Raw genomic sequence first — 23,843 nt, 5'->3', positions numbered from 1 at the left:
GAACGTTAATAAAACACCACATCAACACCATTAAATACCTGTACATCTATAGCCATCACAAACTGTTAAGGACAGGAGTAGCACCACAACGGAGGTTAGTGGACTCAGGCTTACCTGCACTGAAACAGCATCTTTCAGGTTGTAGCCCTCCACGATCTGCTCTTTCTTATAATGCTCAATAATGTCATCAACACTGCCAGAGAGAAGAGACAAAGCACAGCAGTTATTTCTAATGACCAGCACTAACCACCATACTCGTTCCTAACGCATCAGACTTTTATATAGTAATTTCTATATAACCTCCACTTCTATGTGGAACTGTATACCTGGATATCACAACATCTTTATACAGTATGATTACAGGTAAGGCCGAAAGGGATTTCCTGACCACATCCCATGACCAGGAAAATTTCCAGGCACTATTTATAGGCCAGGGTATTTTATGATTCTATTACAAATCTCTTGGTTCATCACAACTGCACTGGGAGACAGTACGCGCCCCTGCTAAACATACCTGTTGTAGTATCTCCCCCCCATCATGTACTGATTGTTGGGAGTGGGGCATATCTTAAACCTTTGGATGTTCTCATTGGTGCGGAAAAAAAGGGAGTAGTCCCCGGGTGTGTTGTCTGACGGCCGGACCAGGAAGCTGGACACTTGGCCAACTAAATAAGGGAGAGAGAAATCACATTGATTGTTGACATTGACAGTATTGATGCATACCACCAATAAATTATTGGAACATACAGTACCAGTCAAAAGTTTGGACACATCTACACATTCCAGGGTTTTTATTTTACCATTTTCTACATTGTAGAATAATAGTGAATACATCAAAACTATGAAATAACACATGGAATCATGTAGTAACCAAAACAAAAGTGAAACAAATCTAAATATATTTTACATTTGAGATTCTTCAAAGTAGCCACCTGTGCCTTGATGACAGCTTTGCACACTTGGCATTCTCTCAACCAGATTCATGAGCTAGTCACCTGGACTGCACTTCAATTAACAGTTGTGCATTGTTGGAATTTCTTCCCTTCTTAATGCATTTGAGCCAATCAGTTGTGTTGGTATACAGAAGATAGCCCAATTTGGTAAAATACCCAGTCCACATTATGGCAAGAACAGCTCAAATAAGCAAAGATAAACAACAGTCCATTACTTTAAGACATGAAGGTCAGTCAATACGGAACATTCCAATAATTTTTTACGTTTCTTCAAGTGCAGTCGCAAAAACCATCAAGCGCTATGTTGCTGGCTCTCATGAGGACCGCCACAGGAAAGGAAGATCCAAAGTTAACTAACTTATTCTCTGCTGCAGAGTTATCAGCAATTAACTGCACCTCAGATTGCAGTCCAAATAAATACTTCAGAGTTCAAGTAACAGACACATCTCACCATCAACTGTTCAGAGGAGACTGAATCAGGCCTTCATGGTCAAATTGCTGCAAAGAAACCACTTCTAAAGGACACCAATAAGAAGAGACTTGCATGGGCCAAGAAACATGCACAAAGGACAGTAGACCTGTGGAAATCTTTCCTTTGGTCTGACGAGTCTAAAACTGAAATGTTTGGTTCCAACCGCCGTGTGTTTGGGAGACGCAAAGTAGGTGAATGGATGATCTCCGCATGTGTGGTTCCCACTGTGAAGCATGGAAGGAGGAGGTGTGATGTGTGGGAGTGCTTTGCTGGTGACACTGTCAGTGATTTATTTAGAATTCAAGGCACACTTAACAAGCATGGCTACCACTGGTTTGCGCTTAGTGGGACTATCATTGTTATTCAACAGGACAATGACCCAAAACCCACATTCAGGCAGTGTAAGGGATATTTGGCCAAGGCGAGTGATGGAGTGCTACATCAGATGGCCTGGCCTCCACAATCACCTGACCTCAATCCAATTGAGATGGTTTGGGATGAGTTGGACTGCATTGAAAGAAAAGCAGCCAACAAGTGCTCAGCATATGTGGGATCTCCTTCAAGGCTTAATTAATTGCAAAACCACTCATGTCATCTATAGATTGGAATGTCCACCGTGCAAGGTGTTCTACATTGGACGGACAAAGAGACGCCTTCAAGATCGCCTAGCGGAACACAAGTACGCCATACGGGTAGACAATGAAGACTACCCCATGGCAAGGCACTACAAGTCCTTACACCATGGCAACCCTGTCTCCCTACAAGCTATGGGTATTGATCATATCCCGGCCTCTATTAGAAAAGGGGACCGTCTTAAACAGTTAAACCAAAGGGAAAGTTTTTGGATTTACAAACTACAGGCCACTAAATACCCGGGTTTAAATGAAGATATGGATTTCTCACCCTTCCTGTAGGGTTGTGATGGGTCCATTTGCTGTCATCTAGTGGACATTTTGCTCAATTGCCCTCAGCTATGTATAGACTCTTGTTGTTCATGTTTTGCTGTGTTCTAGTGTACTATGGAATATATTGCTTTCTTATTCTTGACACTTCTCCCAGCCATATTTAAGGTTAGAACTACCTTTCTAAGTGTTTTGATACTTCTAGCTTGGAGTTAAATTTTTATGATAACATAGCTACAGTATTTCACTTTAAAGTGTGTATAGTATTGCTTACTAGGTGTGTCCAATCAATTTTAACCACTCTCTCCTCAAATTAGGGTTAATTGGAAAAGCTGTTAAAAAGAGAACATTGTATTATTTCTTTGTACTCCCTGACGAAGGCCATGCAGCCGAAACGCGTCGGATTTTTAAAAACATTGTTTCTATTTAACATGCCATACTAAAAAAGGCATTTTAATCAATTATATGAAGAGTGCCTTGGTCCTCCTTTCTTTTTGATGACCAACTCACCCCTTTTACCAAAGAGCACCTTCTGTCTACCAACATTTACTATTGTGTACCTTAGTAGCGCTTCCCTTCCTCCTCTTTCTCCTTCAAGGCTGTTGGAAAAGCATTCCAGGTGACTACCTAATGAAGCTGGTTGAAAGAATGCCAAGAGTGTGCAAAGCTGTCAAGGCAGCTACTTTGAAGAAACACTTTTTTGGTTACTACATGATTCCATGTGTGTTATTTCATAGTTTTGAGGTCTTCACTATTATTCTACAATGTATAAAATAGTACAAATAAAGAAAACCCTTGAATGAGTAGGCGTGTCCAAACTTTTGACTAGTACTGTATATTTTAGCAACAGAAAAGGTTTGTTGATAACAAGATCACAGAAATGGGAGCATAATCCCATTGTACTACATTAATCGTGAGGAGAATGTAAAATCTAAAGACAGAGAATATAGTGCTTGCTACCTGTCATCAGCAAGTTGTAGGCCTCTTGTTTGCTGATCTTGCCGTGATACCAACTACAGAGAGGATGAGGATGGACCATTAGAGATAAAAAGGGAAAGAGGAGGGAAAAGAAAACCGACAGATCAATAATGTGCTGGGTTTAAAGGGGCGGTGAGGGGTGAGGGGTTTTAGAAGGGTCAGATCAGAGTCTAGGATGATGAATCACAACCTGATAGATCCTATTGGTGAACTGCCATCAGCAAGTCAACTCTCATACATGGGCAAATGTCAGTCATTCTAACGACATCTCACTCCAAATACTCAACTACTCGTACAAAACAAAGCAACTTTAGTTAATTTACCGATACAATACAATTTCTTTAATGTTGGATTTGTAAAATGCATTTTTCACATTGTACATACAGTTGAAGTCAGAAGTTTACAAACTATAGTTTTGGAAAGTCGGTTAGGACATCTACTTTGTGCATGACACAAGTAATTTTTCCAACAATTGTTTCTAGATTATTTCACTTATAATTTACTATAACCCAATTCCATTGGGTCTGAAGTTTACATACACTAAATTGACTGTGCCTTTAAACAGCTTGGAAAATTCCAGAAAATGATGTCATGGCTTTAGAAGCTTCTGATAGGCTAATTGACGTCATTTGAGTCAATTGGAGGTGTACCTTGGATGTATTTCAAGGCCTACCTTCAAACTCAGTGCCTCTTTGCTTGACATCATTGTAAAATCAAAAGAAATAAGAAATCAAAAAATTGTAGAACTCCACAAGTCTGGTTCATCCTTGGGCGCAATTTAAACGCCTGAAATTACCACGTTCATCTGTACAAACAATAGTACGCAAGTATAAACACCATGGGACCACGCAGCCGTCATACCACTCAGGAAGGAAACATGCTCGGTTTCCTAGAGATGAACGTACTTTGGTGCGAAAAGCGTAAATCAATCTCAGAACAACAGCAAAGGACCTTGTGAAGATGCTGGAGGAAACAGGTACAAAAGTATCTATATCCACAGTAAAACGAGTCCTATATCGACATAACCTGAAAGGCCGCTCAGCAAGGAAGAAGCCACTGCTCGAAAACCGCCATAAAAAAGCCAGACTACGGTTTGCAACTGCACATGGGGACAAAGATTGTACTTGGTCTGATGAAACAAAAATAGAACTGTTTGGTCATAATGACCATTATGTTTGGAGGAAAAAGGGGGAGGCTTGCATGCCGAAGAACACCATCCCAACCATGAAGCACGGGGGTGGCAGCTTCATGTTGTGGGAGTGCTTTGCTGCAGTAGGGACAGGTGCACTTCACAAAATAGATGGCTTCATGAGTAAACTTTTGACTTCAACTGTATGTCTGTCTTTGGGAGGCCGGCAAACAAAATTATCACACATTTACAGCCTTACTGTGTGTTGGGTCAGAGTCACACCATCATTGTTAAGAGATTCATTGAGCCGTGTAGATGCAAACATGGATTATGTCAAAGTCACTAACGACGCATACTGTATACAGTACGCTCTCACTCAAGCTTCCCTGCCCATTCGTGCACAACATGAAAACATAATTTGCCTAGAGGATAGGGTAAACATGGGTTGCGTGTATCGAGGCAGCCAGAAGGCAGGGACGTAATGAACCTCAAATGATAGGCTGTCTAAAAATATGATCTAAACAGCCATTTTCATGAATTAATATCACCAGTCAATGTTTTGTGGGGGGTTGGATAATGGTGGGTATTGAGAAAAGTATTGATGAAATTATCTGTTTTGACAAAGGTTTACATACGAAATAACATATACTGTACATAGACATTATGGCAACCTAAGAGAAAAAGCCAAATCAGAACTTACACTTTGCCCTCGTGTGGGTCCTCCTCCCGTCCCTGAAAATAAGCACAAACAGTTCAACAAATCAGTGGAGACGTAATGACGAATGAAAAAGAAAACATCTGAAAAGACCCATAAATACTCCAATTGCCAGCTGAGTAGAAAAGGTTGAGAAAATACATTATTAAATGGCAAACCATGACTGTGTCCCAAAATGCACCCCATTTCCTGTATATAGTAGTGCCCTACATAGGGAATAGTGCCATTTGGGACACAGCCCAGGTGAATGGTTACAGGTTAGGGCTGATCCCAGACCTGTGCTGTACTCAACTCACCACCTCCTTCACCAGGTCCTCCACAATGAGGCCCTGCTCCTCCGTCCTCACGTTGGTCACCCACATCCAGCCGTCATCCAGTTCATTGTGAACGATAAACATGTCCCCTTTCAGGAAGCTAACAGACATGGAGAGGAGGCAAGAAAAATAAAAACTGGTCAACGTTCAGGGGGCAAAAAATTTGTGTTACCATCTTAATGTGCTGCTACACATGAACTCATACCTGCATTTCCTGTTTCACAAAAACCCACTATTATGCACTAGAAACAGCCTTGGTTCTATTCAATTACATTTAACTATTTAGTTATGAGATCTAAAGGCAGTGCGGACGCTTGAGGCTTTACAGCTTATTGCCTACTGAACTATTTCTTACATATGGTAGTCTTTGGGTGTCGTACCAGCCATTCTCCACAAGGTGTCTCATGTAAGCCACCAAACACCTTTGTGAAGAACTACAGCATGGTTCTTTCCAGCCAGCTAAGTCTGTGCTAGCAGTGTGTCTGTGTTAAGGGTTCAGACAGTTTCTCAGATCTGACAACATGAAGAATAGCCAGGCTCATCTGTTTGCGTGCTGGGATTTGCTAAATGAAAGGGAGAGGTCTGTTTTTGTCCTATTCAGATAATGTGATCTCCAACAAGGCAAACACACACTTTCACCTTCCACAAATGTCTTATGCTTCTTGTAGGGCTTACCTGATCTCATCGGTCTCTGGCACTTTGGTGTATGGAAGAATGGCTCTCACTCTCCTCCTGTCCTCTACAGGCTACATACACAAACAAAAACACAGAACTGCACATTAACCCATGCTTCCCAAAATCTTCATATCTTCAACCCCCCTCAGAATTCTAAATTAAAAGTATTCCACCAGACACCCTCCAGGATGATGATTTCACAGCCTCACACCACTCATTAGTATTTTGCCTGGCTTCTCTCCTGAGAGTGGCTATGATATATGGCCTGGGGTGTAGCGGGAAGTAGATATTTCCCAGATATATTGAGTATGTGTCTAAGAAAGTCTAACTTCCATTTCTACTCGAGTGCAATGAAATCTTACCTCTGGGGGTGCCACAGGCGATAGCAGCTTTTCACCTTTCAGCAGGCAAGACACGTAGCTGTAATAACCAATCAGGTCCGACAGGGACGAGAACCGCCGCCCGCCTATGTAATAGTCTCCACACATGGCGATTATCCTGTAAACACACACACAGACACACCACTAAGAATGATTAATTGTTAAGCACAATGCATGCACAGTCTGCAGAATGTATGAAAATACAAATAGGCCAAAGCTAAATTGACTGTTTGAACAATTTATCAGCAGACAACTGGTCTACATTTTACACAATGACCCAAAACATCAAAGAGTACAAGAACAGAGCAGCACAGTGCTAAAATTAGACCCAGTTGCCCTGGGATCTATGAAACAAAAGGAAAAGACATGCATTAAACCACCATGACTCATCAGATAATAGTCTTGTGTGAAATTGCTCGAGTAATGATGAAAATGACATGATTAAAGTCTTGGCGAAGCAGCGAACAGAGGGGAGCACATCTCAGTCTGACTATGCGGTAATGTAGACTAGACACCATTCAAATACATCTTCTTATGGTTAGGCTACACGTTTAACCTTGCCTTCCTAATACCAATCCACAAGGGTTCCTATAAAGCAATGTTGTGAATGAGATGTCATAATTTCCTAGTACGTTATCAATCGTCTACTGAAGTGCCTGGTGTTGATCAGGTCTAGGAGGTATTGGTCATCAATGAAGGTCGGGCCTAATTGACAGGTCTATCAAACGCATTGGAACAAATACAGTTAAAAATATATATATATATATATATATATATATATATTTTTTTTTAAACCGTATGCACTAGGGCTGGGAATTGCCAGAGACCTCACGATACAATATTATCACGATACTTAGGTGCCGATACGATATGTACTGTGATTATCACGATACAGCTGTGAGTCTTTCTGGGTAAGTCTAAGCGCTTTCCACACCTGGATTGTGAAACATTTTCCCATTATCATTTTCAACATTTTTAAAGTCTGTCAAATTGGTTGTTGATCATTGCAAGACAACCATTTTCAGGTGTTGTCAAAGACTTTCAAGTAGATTTAAGTCAAAAATGCCACTCAGTGTCTTGGTAAGCAACTTCAGTGTAGATTTGGCCATGTGTTTTAGGTTATTGTCCTGCTGAAAGGTGAATCAATCTCCCAGTGTGCGAACCAGATTTTACTCTAGGATTTTGCCTGCACTTAGCTCCATTCTGTTTGTTTTTTATCCTGAAAAAAACTCCAGTCCTTAACGTTTATAGCAATACCCATAACATGATGCAGCCACCACTATGCAAAAAATATGGAGAGTGGTACTCAGTAATGTGTTGTATTGGATTTGCCCCAAGCATAACACTTTGTATTCTGGACTAAAAGTGAATTGCTTTGCCACATTTTTGCAGTATTACTTCGGCTCCTTGTTGCAAACAGGATGCATTTTTTGTAATAATTTTATTCTGTCCAGGTTTCCTTCTTTACACTCTGTCAATTATATGCACTTACTGTAGCAGTTTTTCACCAATCCACACAGCTATGGATGCCTCCATCCATTTCCCGGGTTACGTTTATACACGTGTTCAGAGCATGCCTTATCAAATCTACATTTTATTTGTCACATACACATGGTTAGCAGATGTTAATGTGAGTGTAGCAAAATGCTTGTGCTTCTAGTTCTGACAGTGCAGTAATATCTAACAAGTAATCTAACAAATTCACAACAACTACATTATACACAAAATGTAAGGGGACGGAATACGAATATGTACATATAAATATATGGATGAACGATGGCCGTGCGGCATAGGCAAGATGCAATAGATGGTATGAAATACTGTATATACACGAGATGAGTAATGTAGGATATGTAAACATTAAAGTGGCGTTATTTAAAGTGACTAGTGATACCTTTATTAAGTCAATTTATTAAAAAGTGTCCAGTGATTTGGGTCTGTATGTTGGCAGCAGCTTCTCTATGTTAGTGATGGCAGTTTAACAGTCTGAAGGCCTTGAGATAGAAGCTGTTTTTCAGTCTCTCGGTCCCAGCTTTGATGCACATGTAATGACCTCGCCTTCTGGATGATAGCGGGGTGAACAGGCAGTGGCTCGGGTGGTTGTTGTCCTTGATGATCTATTTGGCCTTCCTGTGACATCGGGTGGTGTAGGTGTCCTGAAGGGCACGTAGTTTGCCCCCGGTGAGGCTTTGTGCAGACCTCACTACCCTTTGGAGAGCTTTACGGTTGTGGGCGGAGCAGTTGCCGTACCAGGCGGTGATACAGCTCAACAGGATGCCCTCAACTGTGCATCTTAAAAATTTTGTGAGGGTTTTAGGTGACAAGCCAAATTTCTTCAGCCACCTGAGGTTGAAGAGGCGCTGTTACACCTTCTTCACCACGCTGTCTGTGTGGGTGGACCATTTCAGTTTGTCCGTGATGTGTACGCCGAGGAACTTGAAACATTCCACCTTCTCCACTGCTGTCCCATCGATGTGGATATGGGGATGCTCCCTCTGCTGTTTCCTGAAGTCCACAATCATCACCTTTGTTTTGTTGACGTTTAGTGTGGTTGTTTTCCTGGCACCACACTCAAGAGTGCCCTCACCTCCTCCCTGTAGGCTGTCTGTTGGTATTCAAGCCCACTACTGTTATGTCGTCTGGAAACTTGATGATTGAGTTGGAGGTGTGCATAGCCACGCAGTCATGGGTGAACAGGGAGTACAGGAGGGGGCTGAGCACGCACCCTTGTGGGGCGCCAGTGTTGAGGATCAGCGAAGTGGAGATGTTTCCTACCTTCACCACCTGGGGGCTGCCCGTCAGAAAGTCCAGGATCCAATTGCACAGGGCAGGGTTGAGACCCATAGCCTTAAGTTAATGATGAGCTTGGAGGGTACTACGGTGTTGAATGCTGAGCTGTAGTCAATGAACAGCATTCTTACGTAGGTATTCCTCTTGTCCACATTGGATCGGGCAGTGTGATGACGATTGCATCTTCTGTGGACCTGTTGGGGCGGTATGTAAAATGAAGTGGGTCTAGGGTGGCAGGTAAGGTGATATGATCCTTGACTAGTCTCTCAGAGCACTTCATGATGACAGAAGTGAGTGCTACAGAGCAATAGTCATTTAGTTCAGGTATCTTTGCCTTCTTTGGAACAGGAACAATGGTGGCCATCTTGAATTTAGCGACACCAGACTTGGATAGTGACTGATTGAATATGTCCGTAAAACACGCTAGTCCGCCCACGCATTCTCTGATGACGCGGCTAGGGATGCCGTCTGGGCCAGCAGCCTTGCAAAGGTTAACACGTTTAAATGTCTTACTCACGTCGGCCACAGAGGAGGAGAGGGAGGGGCCCACAGTCCTTGGTAGCGGGCCACATCAGTGGAACTGTATTATCTTCAAAGCAGGCAAAGGTGTTTAGCTTGTCTGAAAGCAAGACATCGGTGTCCGTGATGTGGCTGGTTTTCTTTTTGTAGTCTGTAATTCCCTGTAGTCCCTGCCACATTTGTCTCGTGTCTGGGCCGTTGAATTGCGACTCCATTTTGTCTCTATACCAACATTTCGCTTGTTTGATTGCCTTAGAGGAAATAACTGCACGGTTTATAGTCGGCCATATTCCCCAACCTCTCTCCATGGTTGAATGCGGTGGTTCGCGCTTTCAGTTTTGCGCAAATGCCGCCGTCTATCCACGGTTTCTGGTTGGGGTAGGTTTTAATAGTCACAGTGGGTACAACATCTCATTCAACCAGAAGTTAGAGTAGCAGTGGTCCAGTGTTTGGCTTGAGCTAGTACCACAGTCAATGTGCTGGTAGAATTTAGGTAGCCTTCTTCTCAAATTAGCTAATTAGCACAGGTGGTCGGCTCGTCTTCCATCTGTTGTCCATAAACAAGTGCTGTAACATGGAGATATGGCCGTGTGGGAACACTAACCCTAACCGTTTTAAGGTGTGTATCAATTTAATTTCTTACTGAAAGGAAAGATAAGATCCTTATGCTTCCAAAACCGTACATGCATGCGATGCATATTAATGTTCAGACAGTGTCAGGGGATCTTAACAATACTGCCCCTTACAGAAGACGCCTTTGTCCAATGACTTAATGTGTAATGTAATGGAACGGAGTCATGATTAGGGCTGTTGTGGTCACAGAATTGTCAGCCAGTGATTGTTAAGCAAATAACTGGTCAGTCTCACGGTAATTGACCGTTAATTAACAAACATATTTAGCATCTCCTAGCTTCCACACATAGCCTACAAGTCATTTTAAAACAGCCTAATAAATCCATTTTAAAAAATCCAATAAATCCATGTAATATAGCCTACACCTTCCCAATAAATCCATTATTTATTATAGACAGGTCTAAAGAAGATAAAGAAAATGTAGTCTATTTCAGAAGAAAAGAACAGCATACTCTGAGTTATCCTTACGTGGCTATGCCAAATGGCTGTGGGCTGCACTAGTTCATTTAGCAGACAAGATTTTTTTTACGAGGTATGCAACTATGATTTGAAAAAGGTCGCCAAAAAAAGGCATTAAAAAAGGCATTGTTTCATGTGCTTGGCATCATTCATAAGTGATAATATATCATTCACAAGTGAAAGGCTAATATTGTCACCCATTAGACTATTCTTGACTTAAATCTGGTCTTTACATATACTAAATAACGTGTGACATTTGTTTCAATTTAGAATGGACCATTATCATGCACCTGTATCTAAACTGGGGCACTTAAATAGCAAATGGAGGGCGCTTTTCCCCACGGTTTATTGTCATGCCAGCCAGGTAGGCTATACTCCTGTTTTAAATATGAGCAATTTGCTTAATATTAGGAATGTTGAGAAATAAATATAGTAGGCAAGGTCTTTTTATTAGCGGCCATCACTATGTTTTCTTCCGCAATTGCATAGCCTATAGAAATGTTGCGCCAAATGAGCTCATGGGCTCTCATGAAGTGTTTGATTACATTTTCTATTACATTTGCATTGATGTCAGATTGATTAGAGGGACAATAGCGTGCTGAGTCCCAGGCAGTTAGCAAGTTTGGTAGGCTACTAATGACAAATCAGCAGCATCAGAGCTTGGAGAAGCCTAATTGCCGTGACTAAACGGTCATGTGGAATTTGACTGCCTTTATGACTCATGACTGCCGGTGTGGAGGTAATACGGTCACCGCAACAGCCCTAGTCATGATCAAGTGTTTATATGCTCAGTGTCTCTCGGTCTGTGTGGGTACTGACCTGAAGTGGTTGACCACACTGGTCATGCTGAGAAAGGACAGGACAAAGGAGCCGGGCCGGCGGTCACTCTCTCTGATGAGGTAGCTGCCGGGGGTCCTGGCCTGCCGCAACCGCTCCTCAGCAATGGTCCGGTCCAGCTTCCCATGGTACCACCTGACACACAGACAGGGAGGGAAAGCTACAGTCAGCCTCGGGTGACTAGACCTGCATTTACATTATGTTGGACTCAGTGTTGTTTTTTCTCTCGGGAAAACGTTGTCAACACGAAGGCTATGTGCTCTATTTAGCGTACCATCAGAGGATTCCAGGAGGGAGTGACATATGCACAGTAACACACAAACAAGGTCTTCATGTAGGCTTGTTACACGGCGAGACATTATTCAAACATACTTCAGCCTAATAGCCGTGCAAGTTCAAATTTGGTTCACATTGTAAACACTATGAATAATTAAAATCACTGAATTGATGAATAAATATGTTGGGGTCATAAATAAATTAGCCTACTTACCTCATTCACCCAAACACCCACTCCCTTGTTCACCCATTATCTTAGGCTACTCCATTCAGTCACATTAACTCTTTCACTACTCGACCATTCACTAGTTCTCAAATCAACCACTCAGTTTGTCACACCCGTTCTCTCACATGCATAGACTCAATGGAGTCACATACTCAATGAACATTCAACTTGTTTGTTCATTCATTCATTCAAGCTGCAATATGTAACTTTCTAGGTGACCTGGCCAAATTCGCATAGAAATGTGAGTTATAGATCTGTCATGCTCATTGAAAGCGAGTCTAAGGAGCAGTGAATCTGTTGTATGTGCAATATTTCTATGCTTCCCGGTCTTAAGTTTTGTTTGAGTCTTACTTTTGGGTTTTGTACACCAGCTTCAAACAGCTGAAAATACAATATTTTTGGATATGTAAAAAACACCAAATTCACAGCGGTTTAGATGGTACAACGATTCTCTACACTATACTGAAATTAGGCAAACTATTCTAATTTTAGCAACCAGGAAATGGCGGAGCGATTTCGGCATAGTGCATATTTAACACTCATTCATAATAATACACCGATTTTTTAGGACAGATTCAAATAGCCTATTGCAAAAAAATTACGCTGTAGTCCTAGTAGGCTGGGTCTTGACTGGGAGTGCGGTGGGCTTGACTTTAAATTAAATAAAAACTGCAGGTGTGAGCAAAACATTACATTGATATCTTCTGAAATATTAAGCCAGTAAGAAACCGCACTAAGATTTTACCCTCTAGAATACCTAGAGAGCAGTCACTCTAAAACAGGCGAGATGAGAGTGGAACGGAGCGCAAATGCTAAAATCTTTTAAGGCTTCCGCCTCACCATTAAAACCAGGCTGATTTTTTAATTAAACAGTAGCTTTTCAAACAACACTGGTTAAAATTTTAGCAGGTTACTGACTTGACACTCCTGGCAGATGGGGGGGAAGAAAATGTACACGCTGGCCCAGATTTGAGCTAGCGACCTCAGAACAGGGGGCCTGGGGAGGCGAGATACATGAGGTGCTGCAGTAGCTCTTTTCACACAGGACGTTAAGGGCTCCCATCTGGCTTAGAAGAGCAAGGGTCTGCACTTGTAAAAAAAAATAATGAGAATGTGAAGTCTGTGGTGTGGAGGCAGGCGTGCTGTGAAGGAGGAAATGGGCCAGTGGAGCTCCTGGGAGGGGGTTAGGGGACTGGCTAAAGGATTTGTGTGATGGAGAGAGTATTGAGGAGGACAGACGTGAGAAGTGAGTGTGTGATTGAGAGAAGCGCTAAGGAGTAGGGCCTATGACTTAAGGAATGATTGAGAGCAGTGAGTGCAAGTGTGTCTGTGTGTGGACTACGCTTAATATGTAGCTTACGGGTGGAGTGCATGTGAATAAACTAGGTGTGTGAAGTGAGAATAGGCTAATGGTGTACACGTGACATCCAAGCCAGGGCCATTTCAAAGCAGTTTTCAGCAGTAGGCTTATGTGAGGGGTTAAGGTCCAGAGTGTAGTAGCTATAAGAGAAGATGAGAGGTCAATCAGTGGCTGTCAGAGTGATGGTGTTAGTGAAATAGATATGCCGGTCAGGATGTGGTTCAATTCCATGTCAATCAAGGAAGTTGACATTTAAAACATTGAACATTTTTCCCACAACTACTGATGGCAGGGCCGGCTCCCAGTTACTGATATACAAAGCAGACATCCCGGTGGCATAGGCCTTAATGGGCAAGGGGTTGGCGGAGGGCACAGGTGGAAGGGGGCCTCTCCTCCCACCTTCTCAGTCCTCAGCCATATCTGTCAGCATGGACAAAACATGAGACGGACTATAGTACAGTGGAGTGCCTCGCATACAAACCAGGTTGGCCAGAACCAACAGTGTTGCTGCTGAATTGGAGGTTCAGGTTTTCCTGGAGCTCAGGCTCATTAACTTATTATGGCTGGGTGGCAGTATTAAGTAGCTTGGATGAAGAAGATACCCAGCCTCTGGGCCTGCTACTCAGGCCCAGAGGCTAAGATATGCATATTATTAGTAGATATGGATAGAAACCACTCTGAAGTTTCTAAAACTGTTTGAATGATGTCTGTGAGTATAACAGAACTTATATGGCAGGCAGAAACCTGAGAAAAAAAAATCCAACCAGGAAGTGGGAAATCTGAGGTTTGTAGTTTTTCAAGTCTTGGCCTATCCAATATACAGTGTCTGTGGGGTCATATTGCACTTCCTAAGGCTTCCACTAGATGTCAATAGTCTTTAGAACCTTGTTTGAGGCTTCTACTGTGAAGTGGAGGGGAATAAGAGCTGATTGGCATGAAGGCGCGAACAAAAAGGAGGTAGATCAGAACTGTCTATAGCTGTTGGTCACTATGGTGTCTGATAGAGGATGTGTGAGTCTAGCTGAGTCTGGCTGTGAACGTTTCTTGGCTCATACTGTATTCTTGCAAATATTCAAAAAGTGCAACTCCTGCAGATGTGATTTTACTGAATAATTTGCGATGTTTGTCATATTTAATTGCACCACCCGTCATAAGTGTTCCAACCCCACCATGTCAGAAAACACTAGTGTGAGCAAGTTAATGAATTGCAGTGAGATGAGTGCATAAACACTTTTTCCATTTCCGATACTTAAAATTCTAAACGTCTATAAATATTCCACCGACCTATGTGTATATCCCTAACCAGCTAAAAGTTACTCAACAAGCTACTGCACACCATAACTTTAAAACCAACAAAAACATGGCAACCAAACAACATGTCTTATCAACATTAAAAGAAGTTGTTGAAGGCTACGAGCAACGCAGTCCTCACTAATGTACGAGCTTATTTTCAATAGGCCTGTGTGTACGATAGAACATTTTGGAGGATGGGTGGAGGGGTTAGTCAGGGTGTTGTGATATGTGCAGTATGACCATAACCCATGACAGCAGCGATAGGCCACGCTGGTTTTATCAGTCTGAGGAATGCCTTGTCGTGTCGGTGCATGAACCGTGAGCAGCAGTGACGCTCTATTCTGCTCTGCTACTAGTTTAATAACCCTCAAGCACTACTCTGTAATAAGGATGCTCCCTCTGTATCCTGCATACTGTGCCGTGTGCACTTCAAAAGAGCAACAACTGAAACTTGTCAACAATAAAACTGATTGGTCATGCTGCAAAAAAACATTTCATTCAATAGGCTAGTTAAAAACCAAAGCAAACTTCTGCGCAAACATACAATGCAGACATGATCTGACATCAGTTTGTTAAAATAGAGACCTAACGCAATGTTAAATCTTAGCAATGGCAGTAGCGTTATAGGTTCCCCAAAAAATTGTGCCATTTTCACAACAGGAATTATGGGTGAAGTAGTGCGAAAGAGCTGGGTTTTGTTGAATAAACAACTTGTGGGTGTGTCTGGAGCCCCTCACTGGCCAATCAGAATGTGCTCCATGGCTAAATATGTGGTTGCTTCAAGTTGTGTATTTACAGTCTTTAACCTCTCTAGGGTAGGGGGCAGTATTTTCACATCCGGATAAAAAAAACGTACCCGATTTAATCTGGTTATTACTACTGCCCAGAAACTAGAATATGCATATAATTGTTTGATTTGGATAGAAAACACCCTAAAGTTTCTAAAACTGTTTGAATGGTGTCTGTGAGTATAACAGAACTCATATGGCAGGCAAAAACCTGAGAAGATTCTGTACAGGAAGTGCCCTCTCTGACCATTTCTTGGCCTTCTACACTCTCTTTATTGAAAACAAAGGATCTCTGCTGTAACGTGACACTTTGAGGCTCCCATAGGCTCCCAAAAGGCGCCAGAACGTTGAATGATGACTTTGCAGCCCATGGCTGAAAAACAGTAGCGCATGGTAAGTGGTCGATCTCAGAACAATGAGACGGGTGCGCGCGTGCACGTGAAGAGTCCATTTTAGATTGAGTCTTTGAACGGAAAGGACGTCTCCCGGTCGGAATATTATCGCTTTTTTACGAGAAAAATCGCATAAAAATTGATTTTAAACAGCGTTTGACATGCTTCGAAGTACGGTAATGGAATATTTTGAAATTTTCTGGCACGATACGCATCCGCGCATCACCATTCGGATAGTGTCTTGAACGCAAGAACAAAACAGAGGATATTTGAACATAACTATGGATTATTTTGAACCAACACAACATTTGTGGATGAAGTAGAAGTCCTGGGAGTGCATTCTGACGAAGAACAGCAAAGGTAATGCAATTTTTCTTATAGTAAATCTGAGTTTGGTGAGTGCCAAACTTGGTGGGTGTCAAAATAGCTAGCCCGTGATGGCGAGCTATCTACTCAGAATATTGCAAAATGTGCTTTTGCCGAAAAGCTATTTTAAAATCGGACATCGCGATTGCATAAAGGAGTTCTGTATCTATAATTCTTAAAATAATTGTTATGTTTTTTGTGAACGTTTATTGTGAGTAATTTAGTAAATTCACCGGAAGTTTGCGGGGGGTATGCTAGTTCTGAACGTCACATGCTAATGTAAAAAGCTGGTTTTTGATATAAGTATGAACTTGATTTAACAAAACATGCATGTATTGTATAACATAATGTCCTAGGAGTGTCATCTGATGAAGATCATTAAAGGTTAGTGCTGCATTTAGCTGTGGTTTTGGTTTTTGTGACATTATATGCTAGCTTGAAAAATGGGTGTCTGATTATTTCTGGCTGGGTACTCTCCTGACAATCTAATGTTTTGCTTTCGTTGTAAAGCCTTTTTGAAATCGGATAGTGTGGTTAGATTAACAAGAGTCTTGTCTTTAAAATGGTGTAAAATAGTTATATGTTTGAGAAATTGAAGTAATAGCATTTCTAAGGTATTTCAATATCGCGCCACAGGATTCCACTGGCTGTTGAGTAGGTGGGACGATTTCGTCCCACATACTCTAGAAAGGTTAATGTAGTGTGCTGTCATCAACTCCAAATATAATTTTAGTCCGTTATGGCCTAGTTGGTTAAATACCCTACCCCATTTTTGCTAAATATTTTGTTTGCAGTCAACACTGTTCTAATTGCATTGCTTCAATATGGAAATACATTGGTAAACATAGGCTACAACAATCACACTAATATATACACACGTACGTAGGTACGTGCGATGTATGTATGCATGCATGCATGCATGCATGCATGCATGTATGTATGTACACACACACACAAGTCGGAAGTTTACATACACTTAGGTTGGAGTCATCAAAACTCGTTTTTCAACCACTCCACAAATTTCTTGTTAACAAACTATGGTTTTGGCAAGTTGGTTAGGACATCTACTTTGTGCATGACACGTAATTTTTCCAACAATTGTTTACAGACAGATTATTTCACTGTATCACAATTCCAGTGGGTCAGAAGTTTACATACACTAAGTTGACTGTGCCTTTACAGCTTGGAAAATTCCAGAAATTTGTGTCATGGCTTTAGAAGCTTCTGATAGGCTAATTGACATCATTTGAGTCAATTGGAGGTGTACCTGTGGATGTATTTCAAGGCCTACCTTCAAACTCAGTGCCTCTTTGCTTGACATCATGGGAAAATCAAAAGAAATCAGCCAAGACCTCAGATGAAAAAGTTGTAGACCTTCACAAGTCTGGTTCATCCTTGGGAGCAATTTTCAAACGCCTGAAGGTACCACGTTCATCAGTACAAACAATAGTACACAAGTATGAACACCATGGGACCACGCAGCCGTCATATCGCTCAGGAAGGAGACGTGTTCTGTCTCCTAGAGATGAACGTACTTTGGTGCGAAAAGTGCAAATCAATCCCAGAACAACAGCAAAGGACCTTGTGAAAATGCTGGAGGAAACAGGTACAAAACTATCTATATCCACACTAAAACGAGTCCTATAATCGACATAACCTGAAAGGCCACTCAGCAAGGAAGATGCCACTGCTCCAAAACCGCCATAAAAAAGCCAGACTACGGTTTGCAACTGCACATGGGGACAAAGATCGTACTTTTTGGAGAAATGTCCTCTGGTCTGATGAAACAAAAATAGAACTGTTTGGTCATAATGACCATCGTTATGTTTGGAGGAAAAAGGGGGAAGCTTGCAAGCCGAAGAACACCATTCCAACAGTGAAGCACGGGGGTGGCAGCATCATGTTGTGGGGGTGTTTTGCTGCAGGAGGGACTGGTGCACTTCACAAAATAGATTGCATCACGAGGAATGGAAAATTATGTGTATATATTGAAGCAACTTCAAGACAGCCAGGAAGTTAAAGCTTGGTCGCAAATGGGTCTTCGAAATGAATAATGACCCCATGCATACTTCCAAAGTTGTGGCAAAATGGCTTATGGACAACAAAGTCAAGGTATTGGAGTGGCCATCACAAAGCCCTGACCTCAATTCTATAGAAAACTTGTGGGCAGAACTGAAAAAGCATTTGCGAGGAAGGAGGCCAACAAACCTGACTCGGTTACACCAGCTCTGTCAGGAGGAATGGGCCAAAATTCACCATGACAGAAGGCAACCGAGACACAATCACTACAACAACATGAGAGAAGAGGGCCTCCATTTTTCAATCAGTGTAGATGAATGAGGGTAAATGGGCAAGACAGGATTTAAGTGCCTTTGAACATGGCATGATAGTAGGTGCAAGCGCACCGGCTTGTGTGTGTCAAAACTGCAACGCTGAGTTTCACGCTCAGCAGTTTACCGTCTGTATCAAGAACAGTCCACCACCCAAATGACATCCAGCCAACTTGACAACTGTGGGAAGCATTGAAGTCAACATTGGCCAGCATCCTGTGGAACACTTGACACCTTGTAGTCCTCGCCACGACAAATAAAGGCAGTTCTGAGGGCAAAAAGTGGGGCGCAACTCAATATTAGGAAGGTGTTCTTAATGTTCTGTACACACAAAAATAAGTTTGGACTCCTACTTAAGGGTTTTTATTTTTACTATTTTCTACATTGTAGAATAAAAGTGAAGACTTTAAAACTACGAAATAACACAAATGGAATCATGTAGTAACCAAAAACTGTTCAGCAAATCAAAACATTTTATATTTGAGATTCTTCAAAGTAGCCACCCTTTTGCCTAGATGACAGCTTTGCACACTCTTGGCATTCTCTCAACCAGCTTCATGAGGTGATCACCTGGAATGCATTTAAATTAACAGATGTGCAATGTTAAGTCAATTTGTGAAATTTCTTTCCTTCTTAATGCTTTTGTTTATTATTAATGGCAAGGAAAGCTCAAATAAGCAAAGAAAATGACTGTCCATCATTAATTTAAGACATGAAGGTCAGTCAATCTGGAAATTTCAATAAAGTTTCTTCAAGTGCAGTCACAAAAACCATCAAGAGCTATGATGAAACTGGCTATCATGAGGACCGCCACAGGAAAGACCCAGAGTTACTTACCTCTGCTACAGATAAGTTCTTCAGAGTTAACTGCACATCAGATTGCAGCCCGAATACATGCTTCAGAGATCAAGTAACAGACATCAACATCAACTGTTCAGAGGAGAGCGTAAAAATCAGTTAAAAAAAAGGCATTCATGTTCGAATTGCTGCAAAGAAATCACTAAAGGACACCAATAAGAAGAAGAGACTTGCATGGGCCAAGAAACACGAGCAATGGACAGTAGACCGGTGGAAATCTGTCCTTTGGTCTGATGAGTCCAAATTTGATATTTTGGGTTCCAACCGCTGTGTCTTTGTGAGACGCAGAGTAGGTGAACGGATGATCTCTGCATGTGGTTCCCACCATGAAGCATGGAACTGGTGGTGTGATGGTGCTTTGCTGGTGACACGGTCAGTGATTTATTTAGAATTCCAGGCACATTTAACCAGCATGGCTACCACAGCATTCTGCAGCTATACGCCATCTCATCTGGTTTGCGCTTACTGGGACTATTATTTGTTTTTCAACACGACAATAACCCAAAACACACGTCCAGGCTGTGTAAGGGCTATTTGACCAAGGAGAGTGATGGAGTGCTGCATCAGATGACCTGGCCTCCACAATCACCCGACAACCCAAATGAGATGGTTTGGGAAGAGTTGGACAGCAGAGTGAAGGAAAAGCAGCCAACAAGTGCTCAGCATATGTGGGAAATCCTTCAAGACTATTGGAAAAGCATTCCGCGTGAAGCTATTTGAGAGAATGCCAAGTGTGTGCAAAGCTGTCAAGGCAAAGGGTGGCTACTTTGAAGAATTTCAAATATAAAATATATTGATCTGTTTAACACTGTTTTGGTTACTACATCATTCCATAAGTTTTATTTTATAGTTTTGATGTCTTCACTATTATTCTATAATGTAGAAAATAGTACAAAATTGAAGAAAAACCCTTCAATGAGCAGGTGTCCAAACTTTTGACTGATACTGTATATGGATTATTTATAAAGCCAGGCACATTTAATAGTTAATTAGGTCTACAATCAATAGCGTAACCTGTTAGGGCTAGGGGGCAGTATTGACACAGCCGGATAAAAAACGTACCCGATTTAATCTGGTTACTACTCCTGCCCAGTAACTAGAATATGCATATAATTATTGGCTTTGGATAGAAAACACACTAAAGTTTCTAACTGTTTGAATGGTGTCTGAGTATAACAGAACTCATATGGCAGGCCAAAACCTGAGAAGATTCCATGCAGGAAGTGGCCTGTCTGACAAGGTGTGTTTCATCTTGGCTCTTTTTATTGAAGACTGAGGATCTTTGCAATAACGTGACACTTCTTACGGCTCCCATAGGCTCTCAGAGCCCGGGAAAAAGCTGAAGGATATCGAGGCAGGCTCTGGCTGAAACACTTTATCGCTTTTGGCAAGTGGCCGATCAGAGTACTATGGGCTTAGGCGCGTGCCCGAGTTGACCGAATGCTTTCTTTTCTTTCGTCTGTTTACCTAAACGCAGATTCCCGGTCGGAATATTATCGCTTTTTTATGAGAAAAATGGCATAAAAATTGATTTTAAACAGCGGTTGACATGCTTCGAAGTACGGTAATGGAATATTTACAATTTTTTTGTCACGAATTGCACCATGCGCGTCACCCTTATTTACCCTTTCGGATAGTGTCTTGAACGCACGAACAAAACTCCGCTGTTTGGATATAACAATGGATTATTTTGGACCAAACCAACATTTGTTATTGAAGTAGAAGTCCTGGGAGTGCATTCTGACGAAGACAGCAAAGGTAATAACATTTTTCTTATAGTAAATCTGACTTTGATGAGTGCTAAACTTGCTGGGTGTCTAAATAGCTAGCCCAGACATATCGAGTGCATAGAGGAGTTCTGTATCTATAATTCTTAAAATAATTGTTATGTTTTTTGTGAACGTTTATCGTGAGTAATTTAGTAAATTCACCGGCAGTGTTCGGTGGGAATGCTAGTCACATGCTAATGTAAAAAGCTGGTTTTTGATATAAATATTAACTTGATTGAACAAAACATGCATGTATTGTATAACATAATGTCCTAGGGTTGTCATCTGATGAAGATCATCAAAGGCTAGTGCTACATTTAGCTGTGGTTTGGGTTTATGTGACATTATATGCTAGTTTGAAAAATGGGTGTCTGATTATTTCTGGCTGGGTACTCTGCTGACATAATCTAATGTTTGAAATCGGACAGTGTGGTTAGATTAACGAGAGTCTTATCTTTAAAATGGTGTAAAATAGTCATATTTTTTTTAAATTTAAGGTTTTGCATTTCTAAGGTATTTGAATAACGCGCCACGGGATTACACTGGCTGTTGAGTAGGTCTAGCCCATAGAGGTTAAGTTGATGTTCCCCATCTCCTCAATTTTCTTAGACAAATAGGGTAAGGCAAGGGCTGGCTCCTCGCCTTCGCTGCTGCTGCCTCCACCACATTGTTCTCAATCCCAATATTCTGGTTAACTTTGCTATTATACACACAGCAACATGGGGAAAGGCACCAATTCCACGGCACACTGAAGACTACATTTCAGAACCGCAGACTGTGACCATAACCAACACGGGAGAAAGCACATTTGTTTTACATTTATTTTGGGTGGATTTATTAGAGTTGCACCATTATTTGTAGATAATATACACAATATTCAGTATTACATCTTAAGAGTGAAAAATGTGCCATTCCGCAATGGATTAGTCAGACAGTTGTCTTGTGCACCATAAAAAAAACTAGAATTGCAACTGCCCGACTAAAGAAATCTTGGTCCACCAACAGCCTATCGACCAAACGACTACATGTGGTCAGCCCTAGAAACATTGTGATTGTGTGATTTCTCTACAGATGGATTTACATTACACACTGAATGGTATTTTCTATATGTAAAAATGGCCACTTAGAAGCAACAGGTTTAGAAATCAGCTTTTCACAGCTTGAGCGGCAACTTCGACCCCGAAATGGTTTGAACACAAGCCAAAAGCCTATATACCATGTACTGCCCCCCCCCCCCTTTGGCAGGCTCCTCCTGAGATGACGCAGAAATGCTTCTGTGTTTTTTGAGTATTCAGGACGTGACCTCTGGTTAGACCTGGACGGCTGGCGAGCAGGGATGGAGGGAGAGCGCGGGACCGAGACCTCTCGATTTGCAAGGGCTACGTCTCTAGGGTTTAGAGGGCACTTGGCTTGTTGTTGCTTGAATGAGGACAGACTTATTCTCTCGCTCACTAGTTCTCCATTGTGCATTTCCCTCTGCTGTTTTTCCCTCCCTCCGCCATGCGAAAACATCTCCGAAGTCATCCAGTCACTGCTCATCAGCGTCAACAAGTAATGAAACTGCACCAACACTTTACATTAGCAATATGCCTCGGCGGAGCAGCCAGCTGTCAGAGGGGAAACGGAGCTCATCATGTCTTCTCTGCACGGATATGACTGTCCTCTGTCACTAACAATGTTCCATATTTAAATGTATATTCCACTTCAATCAATGTTTTTTCCTCAGGGTGGTCATGAATTTGAGTCTTAATTGTTTTACTTAGAGGAATCAAGCAAAACCTGAAGTTTTTCATGTGCAATTAAAAAAAAAAAAAAAAGATATTTTTGGCCATATTCAAATAGCCCTAAATTGGAGATAAATATTAGGACAAGCTTCATTAACACTGGCCTACAAAAACTCCACAAAGGAGCATCTAGTTGTAACTACAGGAGGAAAACATTGGGGACACATTTCTACACCATTATATGCACACACAGACAGACACACATGCTTTTTAATCTTTATCAATGGATCCAATTAATATGGACTCAATCAACACGTCTATGAATGTAAACTAAAAATCAAAGCAATAACTCACCCAAACACAGCTCCAAACAAAAGCAAAGCCTTACGAAAATATATTTAAGGAAAAAAGGTATGGGTAATTCCAAAAACCCAACTGTCTTGGAGAGATTAATAAACAGAGAGAGATAAAGAGATAGAACATGCAACTCCTATGTATCCTGTCCTACCAGCCTGTTAAGAGAGTAAAAGGAGCGCGAGGAGGGCTGGCTGGCTAGGTGCCCCACTTACGCCGAATTGGCTCTCTGCTGCATCTCGTCGTTTGTCCCGCTCTCTCACAAGGTGTGCCCGCTCCACTGATGCTACTTATTCTGCTGCTGAGGAGAACGTTGAGTCGGAGTGACTAGGGTCTGAATGCTCTGGCACG

At 41.7% G+C, this 23,843-nt stretch overlaps 1 protein-coding gene across 3 annotated transcripts in view; it reads right to left on the bottom strand.

Moving 5' to 3' along the window:
• The window catches only part of LOC106580138 (ras GTPase-activating protein 1), a 55,316-nt gene that overhangs the window by 10,651 nt on the left and 20,822 nt on the right, over positions 1 to 23,843 (bottom strand). For all 3 annotated transcript variants that reach the window (XM_014160856.2, XM_014160854.2, XM_014160855.2), the window contains exons 2-9: positions 11,739 to 11,891; positions 6,501 to 6,636; positions 6,139 to 6,209; positions 5,446 to 5,563; positions 5,135 to 5,166; positions 3,288 to 3,340; positions 515 to 665; positions 115 to 193 (exon numbers count right to left, since the gene is read on the bottom strand). In XM_014160856.2, coding sequence (XP_014016331.1) covers positions 115 to 193; positions 515 to 665; positions 3,288 to 3,340; positions 5,135 to 5,166; positions 5,446 to 5,563; positions 6,139 to 6,209; positions 6,501 to 6,636; positions 11,739 to 11,891 — 793 coding nt within the window. The remainder of the gene's footprint in view (positions 1 to 114; positions 194 to 514; positions 666 to 3,287; positions 3,341 to 5,134; positions 5,167 to 5,445; positions 5,564 to 6,138; positions 6,210 to 6,500; positions 6,637 to 11,738; positions 11,892 to 23,843) is intronic.

This window comes from Salmo salar, chromosome ssa20, assembly GCF_905237065.1.
Source record: "Salmo salar chromosome ssa20, Ssal_v3.1, whole genome shotgun sequence".
Lineage (NCBI taxonomy): Eukaryota > Metazoa > Chordata > Actinopteri > Salmoniformes > Salmonidae > Salmo > Salmo salar.
This window is presented reverse-complemented; position numbering and strand designations above follow the sequence as displayed.